Source organism: Phodopus roborovskii, unplaced genomic scaffold (genome assembly GCF_943737965.1).
Source record: "Phodopus roborovskii unplaced genomic scaffold, PHOROB, whole genome shotgun sequence".
Lineage (NCBI taxonomy): Eukaryota > Metazoa > Chordata > Mammalia > Rodentia > Cricetidae > Phodopus > Phodopus roborovskii.
Genome location: NW_026126135.1, coordinates 102,636 through 121,609, shown reverse-complemented (window position 1 = coordinate 121,609; position 18,974 = coordinate 102,636). Strand labels below are relative to the sequence as shown.

Below are 18,974 nucleotides of genomic sequence, written 5' to 3'. Positions count from 1 at the left end.
GAGAACAAAGCTTGCATTTGTTTATGGTTCAGGAAGCCAGGGCCGATTCATGGCTTGGGTGGCTTCTCCAGAAGTCCTCCTCCCTCACCTACATCTCTGCAGCAATGTAGGTTGCCTCCCTGTACCCAAAGGTGTGTCCATTCAGACAAGGAACACTCTGATTATTTATTTGGCAGGACTCAGTGACCACTTGTGTGAGTGTTTGTGTTTGTGTGTGTGTGTGTGTGTGTGTGTGTGTGTGTGTGTGTGTGTGTGTGTTTTAATGTGAGAGGAGAAATAAAAAAAGCTATCTTTCAACAGATTACATGCCTGGGGAGTAGAGGATACATAAAATTTAACATGTTATAAAAATATAAATACTTTTATAGAAATAAAATTAGTCATACTATACAAAAATTACTCTAAAACTAAAACTAAAAATAATTAAAGGGAAAAGAGCACTGACTTTATGGATAGGCTCCCCCCTAGGAAAAACAGTAAAACTGCCATTGTGTCATCAGAAATATCCCAAAAGACTGGAATGAAGCACTTAGGCATCAATTGTGTTTTCCCCTAAATGAGATACCATACCAATCACCATTTTAATGACTTTAGAGCCTATTGGTGAAGAGTTCAAAACTCTGGAGCCAGAATATGAGATAAAAATTCCAATTAGGTCAATCCTAAGCTATAAAATTTTTAACAAATTAAACTGTGTTCATCTTGATTCCCTCATCTATAGAATAGGACTAATGGAACAGAGGCTATATAGTTCAACAACAGAACACTTGTCTGGTATGTGCAAGGTTCTGGGTTTGAATCCATGCATCACAGAAACAAGAACTAGAAAAGAATAGTAATAATGGCTCAAACCTATAGGATTGTCTAGGTGACTAACTGATATACAGAAGACAAAATGCTTACAGAAGAAATCTGGCACGTAGGAAGCCAATATTATTACTAGTCACTTTTACAAGTTCAGGACAACTTCAAAAATTTGCAGTCTCTTCTTTTTGCAGTGTTTCTTGTATTCTTAGACTTTGATAGCCTATTTAGTAATGAACCATGATTAACATTTAAATCTTTTAAAGAAACTAACTTAAAAATAATATATAATTATTAACTGCTGGCATTGTGACCAATTCTGTAGGTGGCTCTAAATGACATGCTGTCTTAGCCCTCATGAAATGTACAATCTGAGTAAATATGATACAGACCTGTTTATATATGACATACATAAAACCAATGTGGGAGATATCACTATGTGTAAATGACAAATGCGATGCAAAGTGCTGGGAAATTAGCATTTGGAATGTAGAACACAGATAAGAAATCATCTTATCAAAACCTAATTAGGATGAGAGAGAACAAAGCAACCCAGAGGAATTTCAATTCATTTATTTATATACCCCTCCCTTGATAAGTGCACCATAACTGCCCATCCTAAGTATAAGGGTTTGCAGAGGGACTTCTTCCAATAGAGTCTAATATGGAAAGGAAGCAAATCAAAATGAAAGACAACAATGAAACTGCCCAGGGGACAAACCTGCCTAACCTCACCTCAGTCAAGGTGACCAAGGTCAATAGTGAAAATGGGAAGTTATTTTCACAACATGGAGCCCTAAGTATATGGTGTAACATGAATGAGCCTCCATTGTGAGAAAACCTTCAGACAAATGCCAATTCGTCACCAAAACAAGAGGAATCTAAGGAGCCAGAGTGACTAAATATGATGCAGCATCTTGAATGACACCCTATAATTAAAGAAAAGGGTGGATAAAAATGGATAAAAACCAAGGGTACCTGAGTACACTTTGAGCTTTAATAAATAAGCACACATTGACATTGGCTTAGGCATTACAACAGATACCATATTAACATAAGCTTTTAACAATAGTGAAAGCTATATTACTTTACTACCTCTCTATAAACCTAAAATTATTCCACAATGAAGAACTAATCTAAAACCTAATTAGAAAATCAAAGCAAATAAAAAGTTGAGCATGGTGGCACAGGCCTGTGATCCCACCACTTGGAAAACAGAGACAAGAAGTTGAGGAGGGCATCTATAGCTTCATAGTGAGTTTAAGATCTTGTTGGGCTACACTAGACCCTGTCTCAGAAAACCTACATAAATAAATAAATACTAATTAGGATAGGTGTACATAGTGCCACACACCTATAGTCTCAGTATTTGGCATTTGGAGGATGAGACAAGATCATTAAAGGAGATTAAGTGTAGCCTGGACTCCTTGACTACATAGTGAGTTTGAATCTGGCCTGGGGAAAAAAAAAGAAGAACTGATTGGGAAAATAAATTTGTTTAATGTCCATGTATATCTAAATGAAATGCATAGGTGATATTTATACATATGTGCAATTATGTGCGTATATATAAATACAAATATACAAATATATTTAAACCACCTCCCTAACTTTCTTTCTTTATATTTATTTATTTATATCTATGGCTAGTTAATCTATGAACGAAGATAATAGAATGCTGACTGACTCCTGGCTTTTTGGTTCCCAAAACACACAGAACAATTTTCTTTGAAAGGAAATTTGGCTCTTCTGTCAGGTCTGCTGCCGACCCAGGCGATGGCTTAAAGAGTGTGCATGAGGTGGGCCCATCTGCTTCTTTCCAGGAGCTACTATAGAGGTTCCTGGTGTCTGATCAATTAGTCACCCACCACAGAACACTGGGTTGGCAACTCTCCTAGCTACTTCCTCTTCAATCTCTAGAACACATTCTCAGACACCTCCCTAGTTATCTCCCTAAAGTGCAAATCATGCTGCTACACAGCTCAACTCCTCCACCAATGTGCCAGCCCACCCAGAAAAAGTGCAGCCTATAAGCAGACTGGCAAAGTCCTGTGGAAAGAGGTGCCACTTCCCTTCCAGTTACTTACCACCATCACCACATGGCAGTCCCTGCCCTCTAGCCCAATCTACTTATTTACTCCATCAAAGTAATCATGATTTCTCCTTATCCATACACATCCTGCCAGTACCATGTCTTCCCATCATCTATGAATGTTCAGCTCAGTAATCACTTCCCTTGAAAATATCTCTGGAAACTCCCTTTCTTATCCCAGGAATTTCCTTCTTCCTGATTCTCATTGACAATATGGACATAACTCTGCTAGTCCTTGTCCTTGCCTTGTAGGGACCTTTCATACTTACAAGTTTGTCAGGTCAAGGGATAATACATACAGGCATGGTGGTGTATGCCTATAATCCAAAAACTTGGAAGACAGAAACAGGAGAATCAAGAGTTCATTATCAACCCCGTCTACATAGTGGGTTGAAAATCAACCTAGACTCTGTGATACAAACAAAATATAAAATGTTTGGAGAAAATCCATGGTATCAGATAAAAAGCCTAGTAATGATGGCTGAGCCAAGGTATGACTTGGGAGAGAAGAGTTAAATTCCAATTAATTAGATCATACCTATCCCACTCTAAATCAATAATCATCCAGGCAAACAAATAAGCAAAGCCACACTGCATTTAATATGCAAATACAGAATGTAGGCCAGTGGTTCTCAACCTTCCTAATGCTACAACCCTTTATTACAGTTCCTCATGTTGTGGTGACTTGGAACCATTTGATTATGTTCATTGCTACTTCATTTATTTTCATTGCTTGTTAAGAGTAGTTTTTCCTCCGGTGGCCTGGGCCCACTGCCGCGCCAGCCCCAAATAACACACAGAGATGCTGTATTAGATATCATTCTGTTGGCCAGTTACTAGCTTCCTATTGGCTAGCTCTGTCTTAAATATTAACCCATTTCTTTTAATCTAAGTATTTCCACATGGTCTTATCTTACCAGAGAGAGGGGCTGGCGTTCTTTTCCCCGTCCTCCATCTTGGATCTCCTCCCTTCTACTTCCTCTCTCCTCCTAGTCTCCTAGTCCCACCTATCTTGTTTTCCTATTGGACAACAGTATTTTACTCATTAACCAATGAGAGAAACATATTTACAGAATGACATCTCCCATCAATTGCTACTTCATAACTGTAATTTTGCTACTGTTATGAATTGTAATGCAAACACGTGTATGCAGCATACATGATATGTGACCCCCCCAATAGGGATCATGACCCACAGGTTGAGAATCACTGTTCTAGACATACCACCCAGCCAATCTCTGAGTGTGGACTGTCACCCATTCATTCATTTATTCATTTACAGAGAAATCTCAGAGTACCATTGAAGATCTACACAAGAAATCTGATGACGCTTCATTAAATGAGTAAGTGAAGCAGTTAATGAATGAATAAATAAAGCAATCTTCAGCTAGACCACAAGCACAATACACAAAAAATTAATTTCCTTTATAATTTTAACTGGATTAAGGCAAAACACAGTCTTCACTTATCTAGTCCATAAACATTTACTGAAAACCAATGCTACATAGTAGTTTTAGCCTTTTTTCAAGGAATTGTAAATACAATGGTGACTAATACAGACAAGGTTCCAAATTATGGCATTTACTTTCTAGGGGCTGAAATTTCAGACTTGGTAATACAAAACAAACAGACCACAAGTATAGCAAAATTCAAGTCTACTGTTGAAGTTTCAAATCTCCCATAATCAGAAGTTTAGGAAATTTGGGCTTGAGAGATGGCTCAGTTGGTAAAGTGTTTGCCATGCAAGCATGAGGAATTCCTAGAACTCGGATAAAACCATGCACAGTATGGTGAATCTATAGTCTTGGTGCTGGGGAGGTAGAGGCAGGTGGATCCCTGTAACTCACTGGTCAGCCAATCTAGGCAAACTGATGAGCTTCAGGTTCAGCGAGAGACTACCCAAACACTAAGGTGGAGGCCAAGCAAGGAAGTGTATGCCTTTAATCCCAGTGCTTGGGAGGAAGAGGCAGGCAGATCTCTGTGAGTTTGAGGCCAGCCTGCTCTACAGAGCAAGTTCTAAAGAGTCAGAGCTACATAATGAGACTGCTTTAAAATTAAAAAGGGAAAGAATGCCTGAGGAAGATATCTGATATCAACTTCCAGCATACACATTTATATACTACATGAAACACACACACACACACACACACACACACACACACACACACACACACACTTAAAGCAATGGTACTAGAAAAGGTGTTGCTATTTATAACAATTCCTTTCTAGTAAGAACCACCTATTCTAATCTTTGTACATACTACTTAATCTCCATCGCACCCCTAAGTGACAGAATATCTTGTTCCTCTAATTTTAAAGACAGGGAACACAGAGCACCGAGTGACTAACTTGTCTCAGAAAGAGGCACAGTCTATCTGGCTTGACTGTGTAATAAATAACAATACTCCTGAAAACACAGCATCGGGGGGGGGGTGTTTTAAGGTGGGATTCACACAGTCTCAGGCTGGCTTCAAACTCACTTCATAAATGAGGATGATCTTAACTGTGGATCTTCTAACCTCTACCTACTGAGTACTGGGATTATAACCCTACAGGAGCACATCTTATTTATAGCATGCTGAGAAACAAACCATAGGCTTTCTGCATGCTGGGCAAGCACTCTACCAACTGAACTTTATCCACAGTCCTTAGAAATACAGTTGTAAGAGCTTCTAAGAATATAAATGTTGGTGCTGATCTGCCCGCAGTTAAATATTTCTTAGAAAACACACTAGGTTGAGTGTTCCAGAAAGCACATGTCGAGCACACATAAAACAGCAGAAAGCATCCAATGTGTCAAAAAGTAATCCCAGGGATGGAGAGATGGCTCAGTACTTAAAAGAGTACATGTTACTCTTCCAGAGGTCCAGAGTTTTATGGCTAGTACCCATGAAAGGCAGCTTACAACCACTTGTAACTCCAGCTCCAGGGGACCTAGTACTCTCTTATGACTTCTATGGGCACCTGCACTAACATAGGGCACATGGCTCATGAGAGACTCACACATGATTAGAAATAATTTTAACCATGTCATACTGTTTCAAATTCCCTACCAACCCTGCTCCCACTTCTAGTCAAGGAAATTCAGGTACAATGAGAATAAATAAAGTGAAGTCTGAAAACTCCATATACTTGATTTAACCAGGGTGCATCATAATATGATCTGCTCAGTGAAAGCCATGGAGTTTCTAATCTAAAGATTCATGTAATTCCAATCTAAAGATGCCACATAATTTTATCTTCCCATCCAAACAAGGAATATCCAATAGTTTAAATTTTAAGTCTTAAGATGATATTTTATAAAATATTATCCTGTCATGTTTTATTATTCAAGAAATATATTAGCTCCTGGGGCTCACCAGAGCTTGTTTCTCTTTAAAGGATTGGACATTATGGCAGTGTGAATGAAAAGGGTCCCTTTAGGCTCATATGTTTGAATACTTCGTTCCCAGGTTGTGGAGCTATTTGGGAAGAATTAGGAGGTGTGACCTTTTGGAAGGGGATATGTCACTGAGGTAGGCTTTGAGGTTTCAAAAGACTACACTATTTTCAGTTATCACTCTCTGCCTCCTACTTGAGGATCAAGATGTTAGCTCTCAGCTACTATTCTAGTATCATGCCCACCTGACTGCTGTCATGTTCCCCATCATGATAGTCACAGATTTGCTCTCTTAACTTTAAGCCCCAAACAAACTCTTTTAAATTGATTTGGTTGTGTGTTTTATCACAGCAATAGAAAAGAGACTAAGACTTTTACTTTTAAATTTATATTTAGAGCAGGGGGAGAGATTGAGGAGGGGTGTGCATGTATGAGAGAGAGGGGGTGGTATATACAAGTGCCACAGAGGTGTATGCAAGTGTCATAGCACATTGTATGGAGGTCAGGGGACAGCTTGAAGGGCTAATTTTTTTCTTTCCACCATATGGGTCCTAAGGATCAAAGTCACCAAGCTTAATGGCAAGGGTCTTTGCCTGCTGAGCATTCTTCTTTGCCTCAAAACTCTTATTTGCAGCAGAGGTCAATACTTTGCTTGAGATAGAGTCTTGCTATGTAACACTGGATGGCCTAGAAATTATATAGACCAAGCTGGTCTTTAATTTGCGGTGATCCCCTGCCTCTGCCTCTGCTCTTCTGGAATTACAGACATGTATTACCTTACCCAGCTATGACTGTCACCTGGTACTTACATGGTCTAATTCTACTATAAAGTTTAATTACTTTTTACTAGAATGGAAAAAAAGATTACCAGAGATGCGAATGAAAATATTAAAACTCTTAACTGCAATTTGGCTGATTGAAGCAATTGATTTACAAATTCCATTTACATACAATTTGAAATTTAATTCTCTGCCACAAACAAATGCTTCAATGTTGATACCATAAAGGTGTTAATTTGAGTCACTGTAATTCTATAAATGAAATTCAAGCTGATGGGAGTTGAAAAAGAGACTGTCACAAATAAATCCTAGTAGAAAAATAGAAAAAAAATCTTTTCAAGAAAGAGATGTCAGAAATCAGGAAAGGAAATCAACTAAACTAGAAAGGCCTGAGAAAAGAGGTCCTTAAAAGGTTTCTCTGTAAAAAAAACATTACACACTACCAACCTGCCAAACTATAATGCTCCAATATATCTTTTCAAACCTGGCTAAAAAGACTGGCTCCAAAATGATTAGAGGAGCCAAGACTAGTCATGACTATAGAGTCCAAACATGGAATAAATAAGTTGGCACCAAAAGCAAGGACCATTCTATATAAAAAGCCATACCAAGTTAGGTCATGGACCTCATGCAAGTATCTGCAACTTATTTACAAGTGTTGTAACATCTGCCACTCCTTTACCTACATGTTTAAAGGACAGAAATCATCTGAGTGACTCACCACCAAGTACTCTAATCTGCTGAGCCATCTCTCCATGTCCTGACAGATTAACGCTTATATCTTAGCTTAATTCAAATGGAAACAGTTCCCCAAAAGTTTCCTTTCCTGTAATCTCTACTAAAGGAATTTCTAACATATATAAAAATGAAATATGTATCAAACTCCAATGTATGCATCACTCACTTTCAACAGCTACCACTCATGAGCTAGATGGCCTATGCCTGCAATCCCAGCATTTGAAAGGCAGAGGCAGGAGGATCAGAAGTTCAAGGTCATCCTTGGCTATACAAAATTTGAATTTACAAAGCACAATTATCAATTCACCACAAATTTTGTCTCCTCTATATCATTTCATCTATAAATATTCCAGTTAAATGGTACATTACACAAATTGTTCACAGGTATATCCATTTTGTAGTATTAAAAAAAGATGTGTATATGGGGATCTCTCCTTCTATCTTAATAAGAGAAATAATAATAATAATATTCACTGTTTTGGGGTCTGCTGGTTAGTTTGTTGTTTTGGGACAAAGTCTCTATATAGCTCAGAATGACTGTAACTGACTTGCCTTGAATTTTCTTGCCTCAGTCTCCTGAATGCTAGGAATAAGGTGCATAGCATCGAGCCTGGCTTCATTATTTCTTTCTTTCGGGGTAGGTAAAGGTCTATTATTTAGTACCTCCCCTCTAATCGTTAGATTTGAATGTTATAGATTAAACAGATATACAGGGATTTGGGAGATGGTTCAGTTGGTAAAATGTCTGCCATGCAAGCATAAAGACCTGAGTTCAGATATTCAGTATCCACTTAAAATTCAGACATGGCAGCAAACATCTGTAACCCCAGCACTGGGAGGTAGAGACAGACAAAACATGCACCATATTGAGGCTTCAAATTTGCCAACAAGTGAGCTTTAGGTTCTGCGAGGAAACCCTGTGGAGAGATGAGAGAGATGTGGATAGCAGAGAGAGGAAGACACCCAGTGTTGACCTCTGGCCCCTGTGTGTACACATACTCATACCCCCCCCACACACACATACACAAGAAGAGGGAGAGAGAGGGATGGAGGGAGGGGAGGGAAGGAGGAGGGAGAGTCTTTGTCAGATCCCTCCATTCCTTGTACAAATTATCAAATCAGCCATGTCAGAGGATCAACTGTCCCACCCTAAATGGGTGACATACTTTGGCTTCACATACCAAATTCTGTCATGCAAGATCCAATTTTCTTCTGCAAAATCAAAGCAGCAAACCCCATTTTTAAAGAGAAACTTTCTTCTTTAAACATAAACTTTAAATACAAAACCCTCTCAAAAGTGAAGAGAACCAGGTTGTACATTAATAAAACAGCATCACACTCATCGGCTCTCAAGCCAGATTGTGTAATAACATAATGGCTCCATAAATCTATGCAAGTACCCATTGCACCAACAACAGGGAGTAGAGACAGTTTTAAATCATTTCAGATGTTAGAAACATTGCCTGCAGCCACTCAAGCAAGCTGGGAAGATTATGTTTGCTCCCAAGGCTTCACACGATTAAAGGAACTTCTAACACATGGTGTCACTCTGCATGAAACCAAGAATCAGGATACACATATGTGTACCCACCCACCCACCCACACACACACACACACACACACACACACCACCACCACACACACAGTACATAACTCTGATAAAGTTATGGTTTCTCACATATATATATATATAATTTCACAAAAAAAACTGTTAACCATACAACTGCTTCATTTTCATCTGTGCACCTGGTCTATTGTTCCATCCAGTTCTCAGGTGCTACAGATGTCTGTAATCTCCAAAGCACCATGTTAATACAATCTAAAACATTCTACCTTCCATAAGTATGTACCATGTACACAGTGTGCAACAGTGAAAAGAAACAAAGAGCCCTATTAGGGTGATGAGATACAGATGCTAGACATAGTTAGGGAGAGGCGATGGGTTTCCTAATCAATTAGTCAGACACAGCCTCAAGGAAATAAAGGAAAGAGATATGGCACTGCCTTCATCTGAGATGGGGAAAGTTGTGGGAAGAGGAGGATGTTTTGGGGATTTGGATACACTGATAGGAATTAGAATCCCTGGGTGGAAATGATAGAGAACCATAAAGCTCTGTTGTTCTTGAAAGAAATGTGCTAAGACATAAACTTGGAGTAGTTGGCAAGAAGGTACACATACCTATAGTCTTAGCACTTGCAGGGCTGGGGCAGTTGCTTAAGCCCAGGGGTTCAAAGGTCATATACTGAGATCTCATCTCAAGAATTAATAAACAGGGGCTAAGGAAATGTCTAGGCAGTAAAGCACTTGCCATACAAGCAGGGGATTAGATTTCAGATCCCCATAACACTTGAAAAAGTTGCATGACTGTAATTCCAGCCTCAGAATGCAGGGATCTGCAGAGCATGCTGGCTAGTGAGATTTGCCATAACTTTAAACTCTGGGTTTGACTGATAAACTCTGACTCAATGAATATGGTAGAGAGAATAGAGATTTCTGACACCAACATCACATTTCTCCAAATGTACAGATGTGTGCATACACACACACACACACACACACACAGAGAGAGAGAGAGAGAGAGAGAGAGAGAGAGAGAGAGAGAGAGAGAGAGAGAGAGAAAGGAGGGAGGGAGGGAGGGAAAGGAAGAGGGAGAGACAGAAAGAAAAAGTTTTTATGTTTAACACTGATATCACTATTAATAACTCAATATATTATTGTCACCTAAAAGAAATATTATTAATAGCAATAAGTCATTCGTGTATATGTGTGTGTGTGTGTGTGTGTGTAGGTACATATGTATCATGCCACCTTAATTGAGTCAATGATCTTATTCTTTTCAAATACTTGAATAAAATGGAGGAAAAACTCCATCCATCACTCTTTGTCAAGGTGGGTGCTCACTCTTTTGTGGCTACTTCATGGGATCTGAATGTGGCCATGAGAAACAAAAATGTGATTATAAGTTCACACACTAACAACATAGTTTCAGTTTTCATGTCATAGGAAACATCATATATTGATTAGTGAAAAAGCAACAATGGTTCAGTGACACCTCAACAAGGAAGAGTTTAAGTGAAGCATGCTCTAATATCCCCCTCTGTGCCTTCTCTCTAAGATGCTAAATTCCAAAATGCCCCCCACCCATAGGAGTTGTTTCTAATATTTGTTAGCCCTATGGAAGATTGCCAGGGGCTGGGTGGATAGTGCAGGTTCTACAGCTGCAGATGCTGATGCAACCTTTACAATTTGACCTCACTGAAAAAAATGAAAATCACAAGCCAATGATAAACCTGAATTAGAAATGTTGCCAGCACCCTATCCCAAACCTGATGGCACAAGAGTCAAAACAAAAACTTAGCACTAAATCAAATTAACAAACATTTCTTAAGCACAGCGCGAGTGTAGCTTATTATAATTTGGAAAATTCCACAGTATTTATCAACTCCCAAGCAAGGATATGATGTTCAAAAGTATACCACAGTAGACGTCAGCAGTAGCCACAGAGCTATGTCTCTGGGTGGGTTACCATAGCAACTGTGTACTCAGCAGCAACATGCTGTCTGCTTCTCACCAGCCCAGAACCAGAAGCAGAAGAAAACAGCTAGCTTTCTGATGGGAGCAACCCAGGGAGTCAGAACACAAGCTGTATCCATCATTCCTGCACACACACAGGAGAAATTGTCTCTACCTAACTCTTAGGGGAAAAAAATATCCACACAATTGCTTTTCTCCACTGCATAAACACAATCAACACACTTGAGCACAAAGCATTAGAGAGAGATTTTAGGGTATCTGAAGGTTGTCAGGATCATATATTTAGCTGGGTTCAGGTATAAGGGGCTTCTCTGGAAGGGAGATGGAGAAGTACTGAACGGTTTGAAAAGGCATCCTGAGAAACATTTTTTTAAAAGGAGATATATATTCCTGAAAGTCCTCCAAAGTTCTGTGGGTTGGGCCTAATATCCAGGGTAGTACCATCAGGAGGTTGTAAAAGCTTTGAGACCTGGTGAAAGGTCCTTAGGTCACTGGCCATGTGCCCTTAAAGGAGATTATACGATTCCAACTCTATCCCTTCACCACTATCCAGCTCAGGAGGTAAGCCATTTTGTCCTATCACACACTCAAATTATCTCAAGTCGTATTTTGTTATAGTTATGGAAAGCTGGCCAACACAAGAGTGGTAAGAAGTAAGCATCAGGGAAGCCATTCCTGCAGAGAAGGGGAACTCAAGGGAGGGATGTCAAACAGAAAACAAGAAAGATACTGAAGTCAAAGCACATGACCAACTTTTGGATGTTCCACATTACAGTGAAGTCAAACAGAAATTATCAAACATACCTTTTCTACTGGCAGGAAGTCATTTTCTACTTCGATTGACCTTGGTCTTAGTTTAATTGGCTTGTCTTTGAAAATATCTCCAAACCCCACTCCTTTAACTTTCTTGGGCTGGATGGCTGCAGTTGCCGCTGTCCCGTTGGCACCTTCAGACTTGGTACTGCTTGAGTCACCCCCATCACTCTCAGAGCCTGTGGTTTCTCTTAAGCCTGTCAACAGTGGGGATGAGGAGAGAAAGAGCTCAGAAATCAGCCAGAGGCCACAATGCAGAACTTCACAGGTGGCCAGAAGCCATCTCTCAAAGTGTGACAAGGCATCTGTACTCAGGGTGCTGAGTATGCTGACTCAGGCTGTCTCAGTTTTGTTTGTTCTTACTACCCCCAGTCTTTAACTTTAAGCAGCGAATAAAAATAACTTCAGAAACTCTGCTTTCATGCTGATCTCGTTGTATATGTGACATTTTACATGCTTCAGCCAAAGCCTGGTTCTGATCCAAAAATTTTCCCCATGGCTTGTGTGATACCAATCCTCCCTGCCCATACCTGGCATTCCCACTCAGTAAGTACCATACCTCCCTGCACCTCGAAATTCTCTCATTCATGTCAAATTAGCAATTAGCAATGAAGGTAACATTTCCTAAAGGGAAACTGTAAAGCTAAAAGTGATTTCAACAAATTAGCAATTAAACCACACAAAATTATGACTGCCAAAGACTTAAATCTCTTTGGATGGCTTCACAAGGAATAAATGCATGCAGGCATGTTCCTCTAAGAAAACATTAAAATGAACTTGACATGACGAGAGTGTTTCCTAGCAAGACAATGGTGTTTGTTAAAGATGGAAAGAAAACTGTCTTCCCAGATGTCAGAATCCTAACCCTATGAGTCCTCCTCTTTTCTCTAATCAATACTTCCCAAAGCTGAATCTTTTCTGAAAGAAAACACTGGGGATATGACACCCTCCTTTTAGTCCCTTGTGCCGTATGTTGGGAGGTATATAAGAGAGTTATCAGCAAAACAATACCGACATTTACCTCCCCAGATGCTTGGTCCCTAGGCTCTGCCCACACTAGTGTTCCTAAAAGGAAGACCCTATTTGAGTCTGTTAATTTCTGTGTATATATTCTTGTTCAGTAGTCAGGATATCAATTATGCCAGCAAAGGCAAGGATTCAAAGAACTTTTTTTTTAAATATTAAATTCTGTCACTAAACCATCTCTCCAAGGTTCTATATGTGTAGGATAGCTTTTAAAGCTTTTGATCATTTATTCTGTATCTCCTGACCATAATAATTTCCTTGAGGTTAAAGAATGACATCAAATTTCTTTTGCTTGTGGCCAATTAATTGTACATTAGCTTCCCATGGCAACCTAGTCCATAAGAACGAAAACACCAAATAATTGTTCACACAGAATATCATAAAATGTTGAAGTAGTTTAAGTGAGGAAATCTCAGAGCAAGGAAAAATCGTTAAATGCAAACAGATAAAATATAGAAAGGTCATTATAGATTGCTAACAGCTTTCAGAACCAAAGCCGTAGAACAATGGTTTCCTTTGTTGCTGCCATTTTCCATAAAGCAGTATTTCTAAGCCAAAAGGTTGGGGGAGGGGGAAGACAGCTACTGCATATTTTAGTTAACTAAAGCGCAGCATTTGTAAGCAGGAACAGAGGACATAAGAAGGAGGGGGCCAGCTGCACTTCACAGGACGAGATTGTTGTGTCCAAACATGGAGAACCCTGGATTAGCTATCCATTTGTGTGTTTATCTGTTCATTGTTTCTGGGAATACCCATGCTGGAGATACAATTTGGGAGTCTAAATATTGTGTCATTTTCCCCTTTAACATGCTCTTATTTTTCTGTATGGATTCTTTCTATGTGACAAATGGCTTGCATATTCTTTTTTATTTTTGGAATGAACCACTGAGAGTGAAATAAAGAAACGGTGTAAAGAAACCATATCACCTACCATCACCTACCACCACCCCCACCACCTGCCACCATCTCCTCCTCCACCAGTCCCCTCACCCCCACCCCCTCCACCCCCTCCACCCCCTCCACCCCCTCCACCCCCTCCACCCCCTCCACCCCCTCCACCCCCTCCACCCCCTCCACCCCCACCAGAAGGCAGCAGGGCAAATGAAGTAGAGCGTCTCTGTTTTAGTTCTGCAGGAAGAGAAATTCAGGGGATTTTTTTATAGTCCACCATTAGCTATAGCCATAACCTGGTCTCTACTCTCACCCTAATTTCACCAAGTTCCCATTTGTAGGGATTCGCTGCCTTCAGGCTCATCTCAAGAACTTTACATTAGTAATTGTAAGAAATAATACATTTTACAGGGAATATATGCACAGTCATTCAGCCACACAAGCATGGCCTGGGAAGGAAACACACGGCAGATTTTTCTTCCAGAAATTCTGGCAGACTGATTCTATAATTTTCAAGAATGCAAATTATACTGCTAAATACTTGTACTGGTGTAATAACTCAAAAATCTAGTTCTTTCCCTTTGGAAAAAAAGAATGGAAAAATCTAGTTCTTTCATGTTGGGTACTCCTCTTATCTACTTGTGCTTATCATGGGTATCTTCTTATATCATATTCTGGATGCTGGATGGCACTCTCAGGCAGCTCAACCTTCCAAGTGGAATGTAGGTCGGGGCCAGTTTATGAAGAGTACATTACTGGCCCATGAAGAGATGGTATAAAAATGTATAAGGGTTTGGAAATGATGTTAATATTTTGCCACTATATACTGGTGTGACTTTCAGACACATGGTCAGGGCAGAGCATGGAGATGAGCAAGATCAGATCTCCCCGCTGAGCATAAGAAGCATACTGCATGCTAAGTCATTTGCAGGAGAATTGTGCACCTGTTCAGAATGGACTAGAAAGGAAAGTAACTTCACTTCAATCATTTGAGGAAAATTCTGCTCTTGTCTGAACCTCTTTCCTCACATGTATGTATATAATTCATGGATATGAATATATGTGTACCACAGTGGAGCTTCTTCCCTCCTGATGAAAAAAAGAACAAAGCCTCCTAAAGTTTGCTTCTGCCAGTCCAACGATTGTCCACTGTGGTGTAATTCACCCTAGTTTCATAATCACCCATCAGTCCTTGATGGTTTTTAATTTGACACATTCATATGTAGTGCTTGTGATGTAACAGGAATTGTTCTAAGGGCATCATGAAATTAATTCATACACCTCATTTCTTCAACTTTTGGCAGCCTTATTTTACAACATAAAAGGCTGCACACGGGTTCTGCCAAAAGAAGTCTGCCGTGTGGTGATTAGCTGGATGAGCAAAGCAAAACACTGGATCTGGCAATGGACTTCCATGCCAAAATCTTCTTTCTTTGAACCACACACAAATGACAAATGACCCACTTGGAAAATGCAGTAACTAGGAGAAGTTGATGTCTCCACCAAAAGCCATCCTCCATAGCCATGACAAAAACTACTGCTTCATTCTCTGCATACATGTTTCATGCATACATGTCATACACATGAGAAAGGCAGAAAGCAAACAAGACAGCACCAGGAGTTCGTGATGAGAATGCTCTCGTAGCACACACCAGGGAAATGGCACTTATTGGAGGCAAATAAGCCCATGTCCTTGGTTCAGAAATTCACGCAGACATTTGGCATAAGCACGGGCAGCTCAGGAAAAGCGCAGTGGCATAAAAACCCACAGATCTTATCTTTATGATTGCCGCCTGCTGTTAAAGTCACTCACTGTAATAGCGTCTGTGGCCCTCCGTCTTTCCCGGTGCAGCACGGTACAGAATTGTCCCTTCAAAGGTAGTCTTTCCTGACAGTGAATGAGAGAAGAGAAGGGGGAGAGAAAAAAAAGAGAGGGGGCAGAGAGGAGCAAATGATGGCAAAAGAAGGAAGAGGAAGAGTCTTTAACTGAACTTGCCTTCAATGACTCCGCTGCAAGAGCTTCATCCATGCAATTAAAGACCATTAGGCAGAGTTTAAGAATGTTACAGAATGAGCCCAAAGTCCCCATGTAACCAAAATGGAAGAAATAAGCAGATGGGGCTTGCATCTAAAATGAGCCACATGTATGTTATGCCCAATTACAACTTGGGAGCCATTTTACATTTTAACTTAAGAACAGGAAAACCTCAATTAATCAGGAAGAATCCAATTCATAGAATTTTTCCATTAACTCAACAGGGAAGCACACTCTTCCCTTTGGAGAGTGTGACAAACACATTAAACAGACCTGGCCCTTCTGCTTCTTTTATCCCTAGAGATCCACATATTAAAACTGATATATAAGTCCCAACATTCTAAACAAGGTATAGAATCCTCCTCAGAAAATTTGTTGGGCAAGGAGTGTGGTTCACTACTAGATTATTTGCTAAGCATCCATAAGGCCCTAAGTTTGATCCCAGTATGGCAACATGAGTAAACAGAATATTTGCCACTTCTTAGTACCTTCAAGCAAGACAATATAGTAACAAACTACAGGGGAGATTTTATTAGTGAGATGTAAAACCAATACTGGCCCCCATACCAACATGAAGGGATGCTTTGGTTTAGTACCAAGTATATCAGAGAAACTCTGTCGCTTGAAGCATCTTAATTGAGGTTTTGTTGTATCAATAATGTCTACTTAAGCATTGAGGACATAGGACTCATCCAGCTTCAAATATCATATTTTTGATACAAATCATAGGACTGAACACACAGCTAAAGCCCAAACATCATTGGATCATAAGAACACAGATACATGACTTGCTCCAACTTAAGTAAACACATACCCACCCACCTTTCCAACACACAAATACACACACACACACACACACACACACACACACACAACACACACAACACAACACAGAGAATATCATAAGCAGCACAAGATGATAAAAAATGTTTGAAAAATAATCTCAATTAATTAATGTATTATTAAAAGAAATAAGTTCTGTTCAAGCTCATGAGTTAAATACTCAAACAGGCATGTAGGCTTATACTTTCATAGTAAGTTGAAAGGTACAAAGCATAAATAGGAAGTGTAACTGGAAGGGCAAAGAACAACTTCTCTCACTCCTTACAAACGCTCCACCATCAAAATAGGGACCTTGATAAGGTCAGTTTCCAGGCCTTGTTACTCCCAATATATGACTCCAATTAGGAATGATCAGATAGATTGTAATTCCCATGTGTTACAGGGAATGGTAATATGCCCTGGTTTGGAAATCTGCCCTATGGCTCATCTGTGCTGCAGCCAATTAGAGAAAAAAGTTAGGCATTCAAGTCCCTACCCATATGTGGGCCCAAGTGGTATGCATAAGCAACCTCAGCTGCTCAGGAAGCTGAGGCAGGAGGGTCCCAGAGACTACATATTGAGTTGCCGGCCTTGGGATACAAAAGTAATGTCATGTCTCAAGAAAAGAAAAATCACTATCTACATTAAGAACATTCTAGGGAAGCAATAGTTTTTGTACACATGCTTCTTGGGGAATCTCCAAGCCAAAAGCAGAACAAGTTAACAGCAAAATTTTATTTGAGAAGATTTTCCTCTACTTAACCTCAAGAATGTCACCATTCCTCCTAAAGTACAGCTGCTGGTGTGGGAACAGGCCTTCTACAAATGAACAGCAGCAGTCTTCTCAGTGTCAGCACAAAGTGGGATAAGAGAAAAGAGTCTACATTCCAATGATGCTCCTGAGTGCAGCAGAGCTTTCAAGTGCTCTGCCACAGGAGCAAGTCTGAAAATCCCAGTGCGAGACAGATCATTGTCTTGATACTTGCACTATCAATCAAACCAATCTGCAAAGTTCCCCTGCCCACTGCCAGCAAGGCAATTAGAGAGGCAGCCTGGGCTAGGTTGGGTAAGGATGCATAGGTACACTTATCTGAGTGAGAAGCCAAAGGGACAGGCAATCAGAAACTTTAAGCATATGAGCAATGTTTTGCTTGCTGTGGGGAATATTTTACTAAGACCATTAAATGTCAGGGGTGTTGTTGTTATTGTTTGGCTTTTCTAGATAGGGTTTCTCTGTGTAGCCTTGGCTATTCTGGAACTGGCTTTGTTGACCAGTCTGAGCTCAAACTCATAGAGATTCAAGTGCCTCTGTGACCTGAGTGCTAGGATTAAAAGTGTGAACCACCATGCCAGTTTAAATATCAGTTCTTGAAGGGAACAAACATTATAGAAGGGAAGAGTTTTAAAATTCAGATGCAAAATTATATGTTTATATTAGCATCTTACTTTTCCTAAAATTTCACGTTTTATCTATTGGTTAACTGCTCTTTACTGCAAACAGAACACAACAAACGCAATGACACTAAATACTAAAACTGAAAGATGTCTAATAATAGTGCAGAATGGAGTTTTTCAAAGTATATTGGTATCATGGAAGTGGTTTACCACGCTTTCTTAAAACCCCTCTTATATTTGTCTTATCTTGACATGTCACCAAAGTATCACAATTTAAATATTTTAAATTAAAAAACTGGGAAAATGGGAGCTTCATTTCAAATGGAAAATTATAGTTATATACAAAGATATGTTTTATCCCTCAGAAGGTTATAGTAAATAATTGACCATGTTCCTGTAATTATAGGATTGTTTTTTGAGTCATGGTCTCATGTATCTCAGGCTGACCTTAAACTATCCATGTAGCTGTGGATGACCTTGAATTTGTGATGCTCCTGCATTCACCACCCCCCAAACACTGGGATTACAGTGTCAACATACCTAGCTTATTCAGTGCTAGGGATCCAATCCAGGGCTTTGTGCGTACTTGGCAAAGATTCTAAAAACTCAGTTATAACTCCAGTCCAAGGATTTTAAAACGTAATAATTATAGTTTTAAAACAATT

General features: G+C 39.7%; 1 protein-coding gene across 1 annotated transcript in view; it reads right to left on the bottom strand.

Moving 5' to 3' along the window:
• Positions 1-18,974, bottom strand: part of LOC127218496 (SH3 domain-containing kinase-binding protein 1) — a gene marked incomplete at its 3' end in the record, with an annotated part of 106,548 nt that overhangs the window by 28,404 nt on the left and 59,170 nt on the right. The window contains exons 5-6 of the mRNA XM_051179534.1: positions 15,871-15,945; positions 12,132-12,337 (exon numbers count right to left, since the gene is read on the bottom strand). Of these exons, the coding sequence (XP_051035491.1) occupies positions 12,132-12,337; positions 15,871-15,945 (281 nt within the window). The remainder of the gene's footprint in view (positions 1-12,131; positions 12,338-15,870; positions 15,946-18,974) is intronic.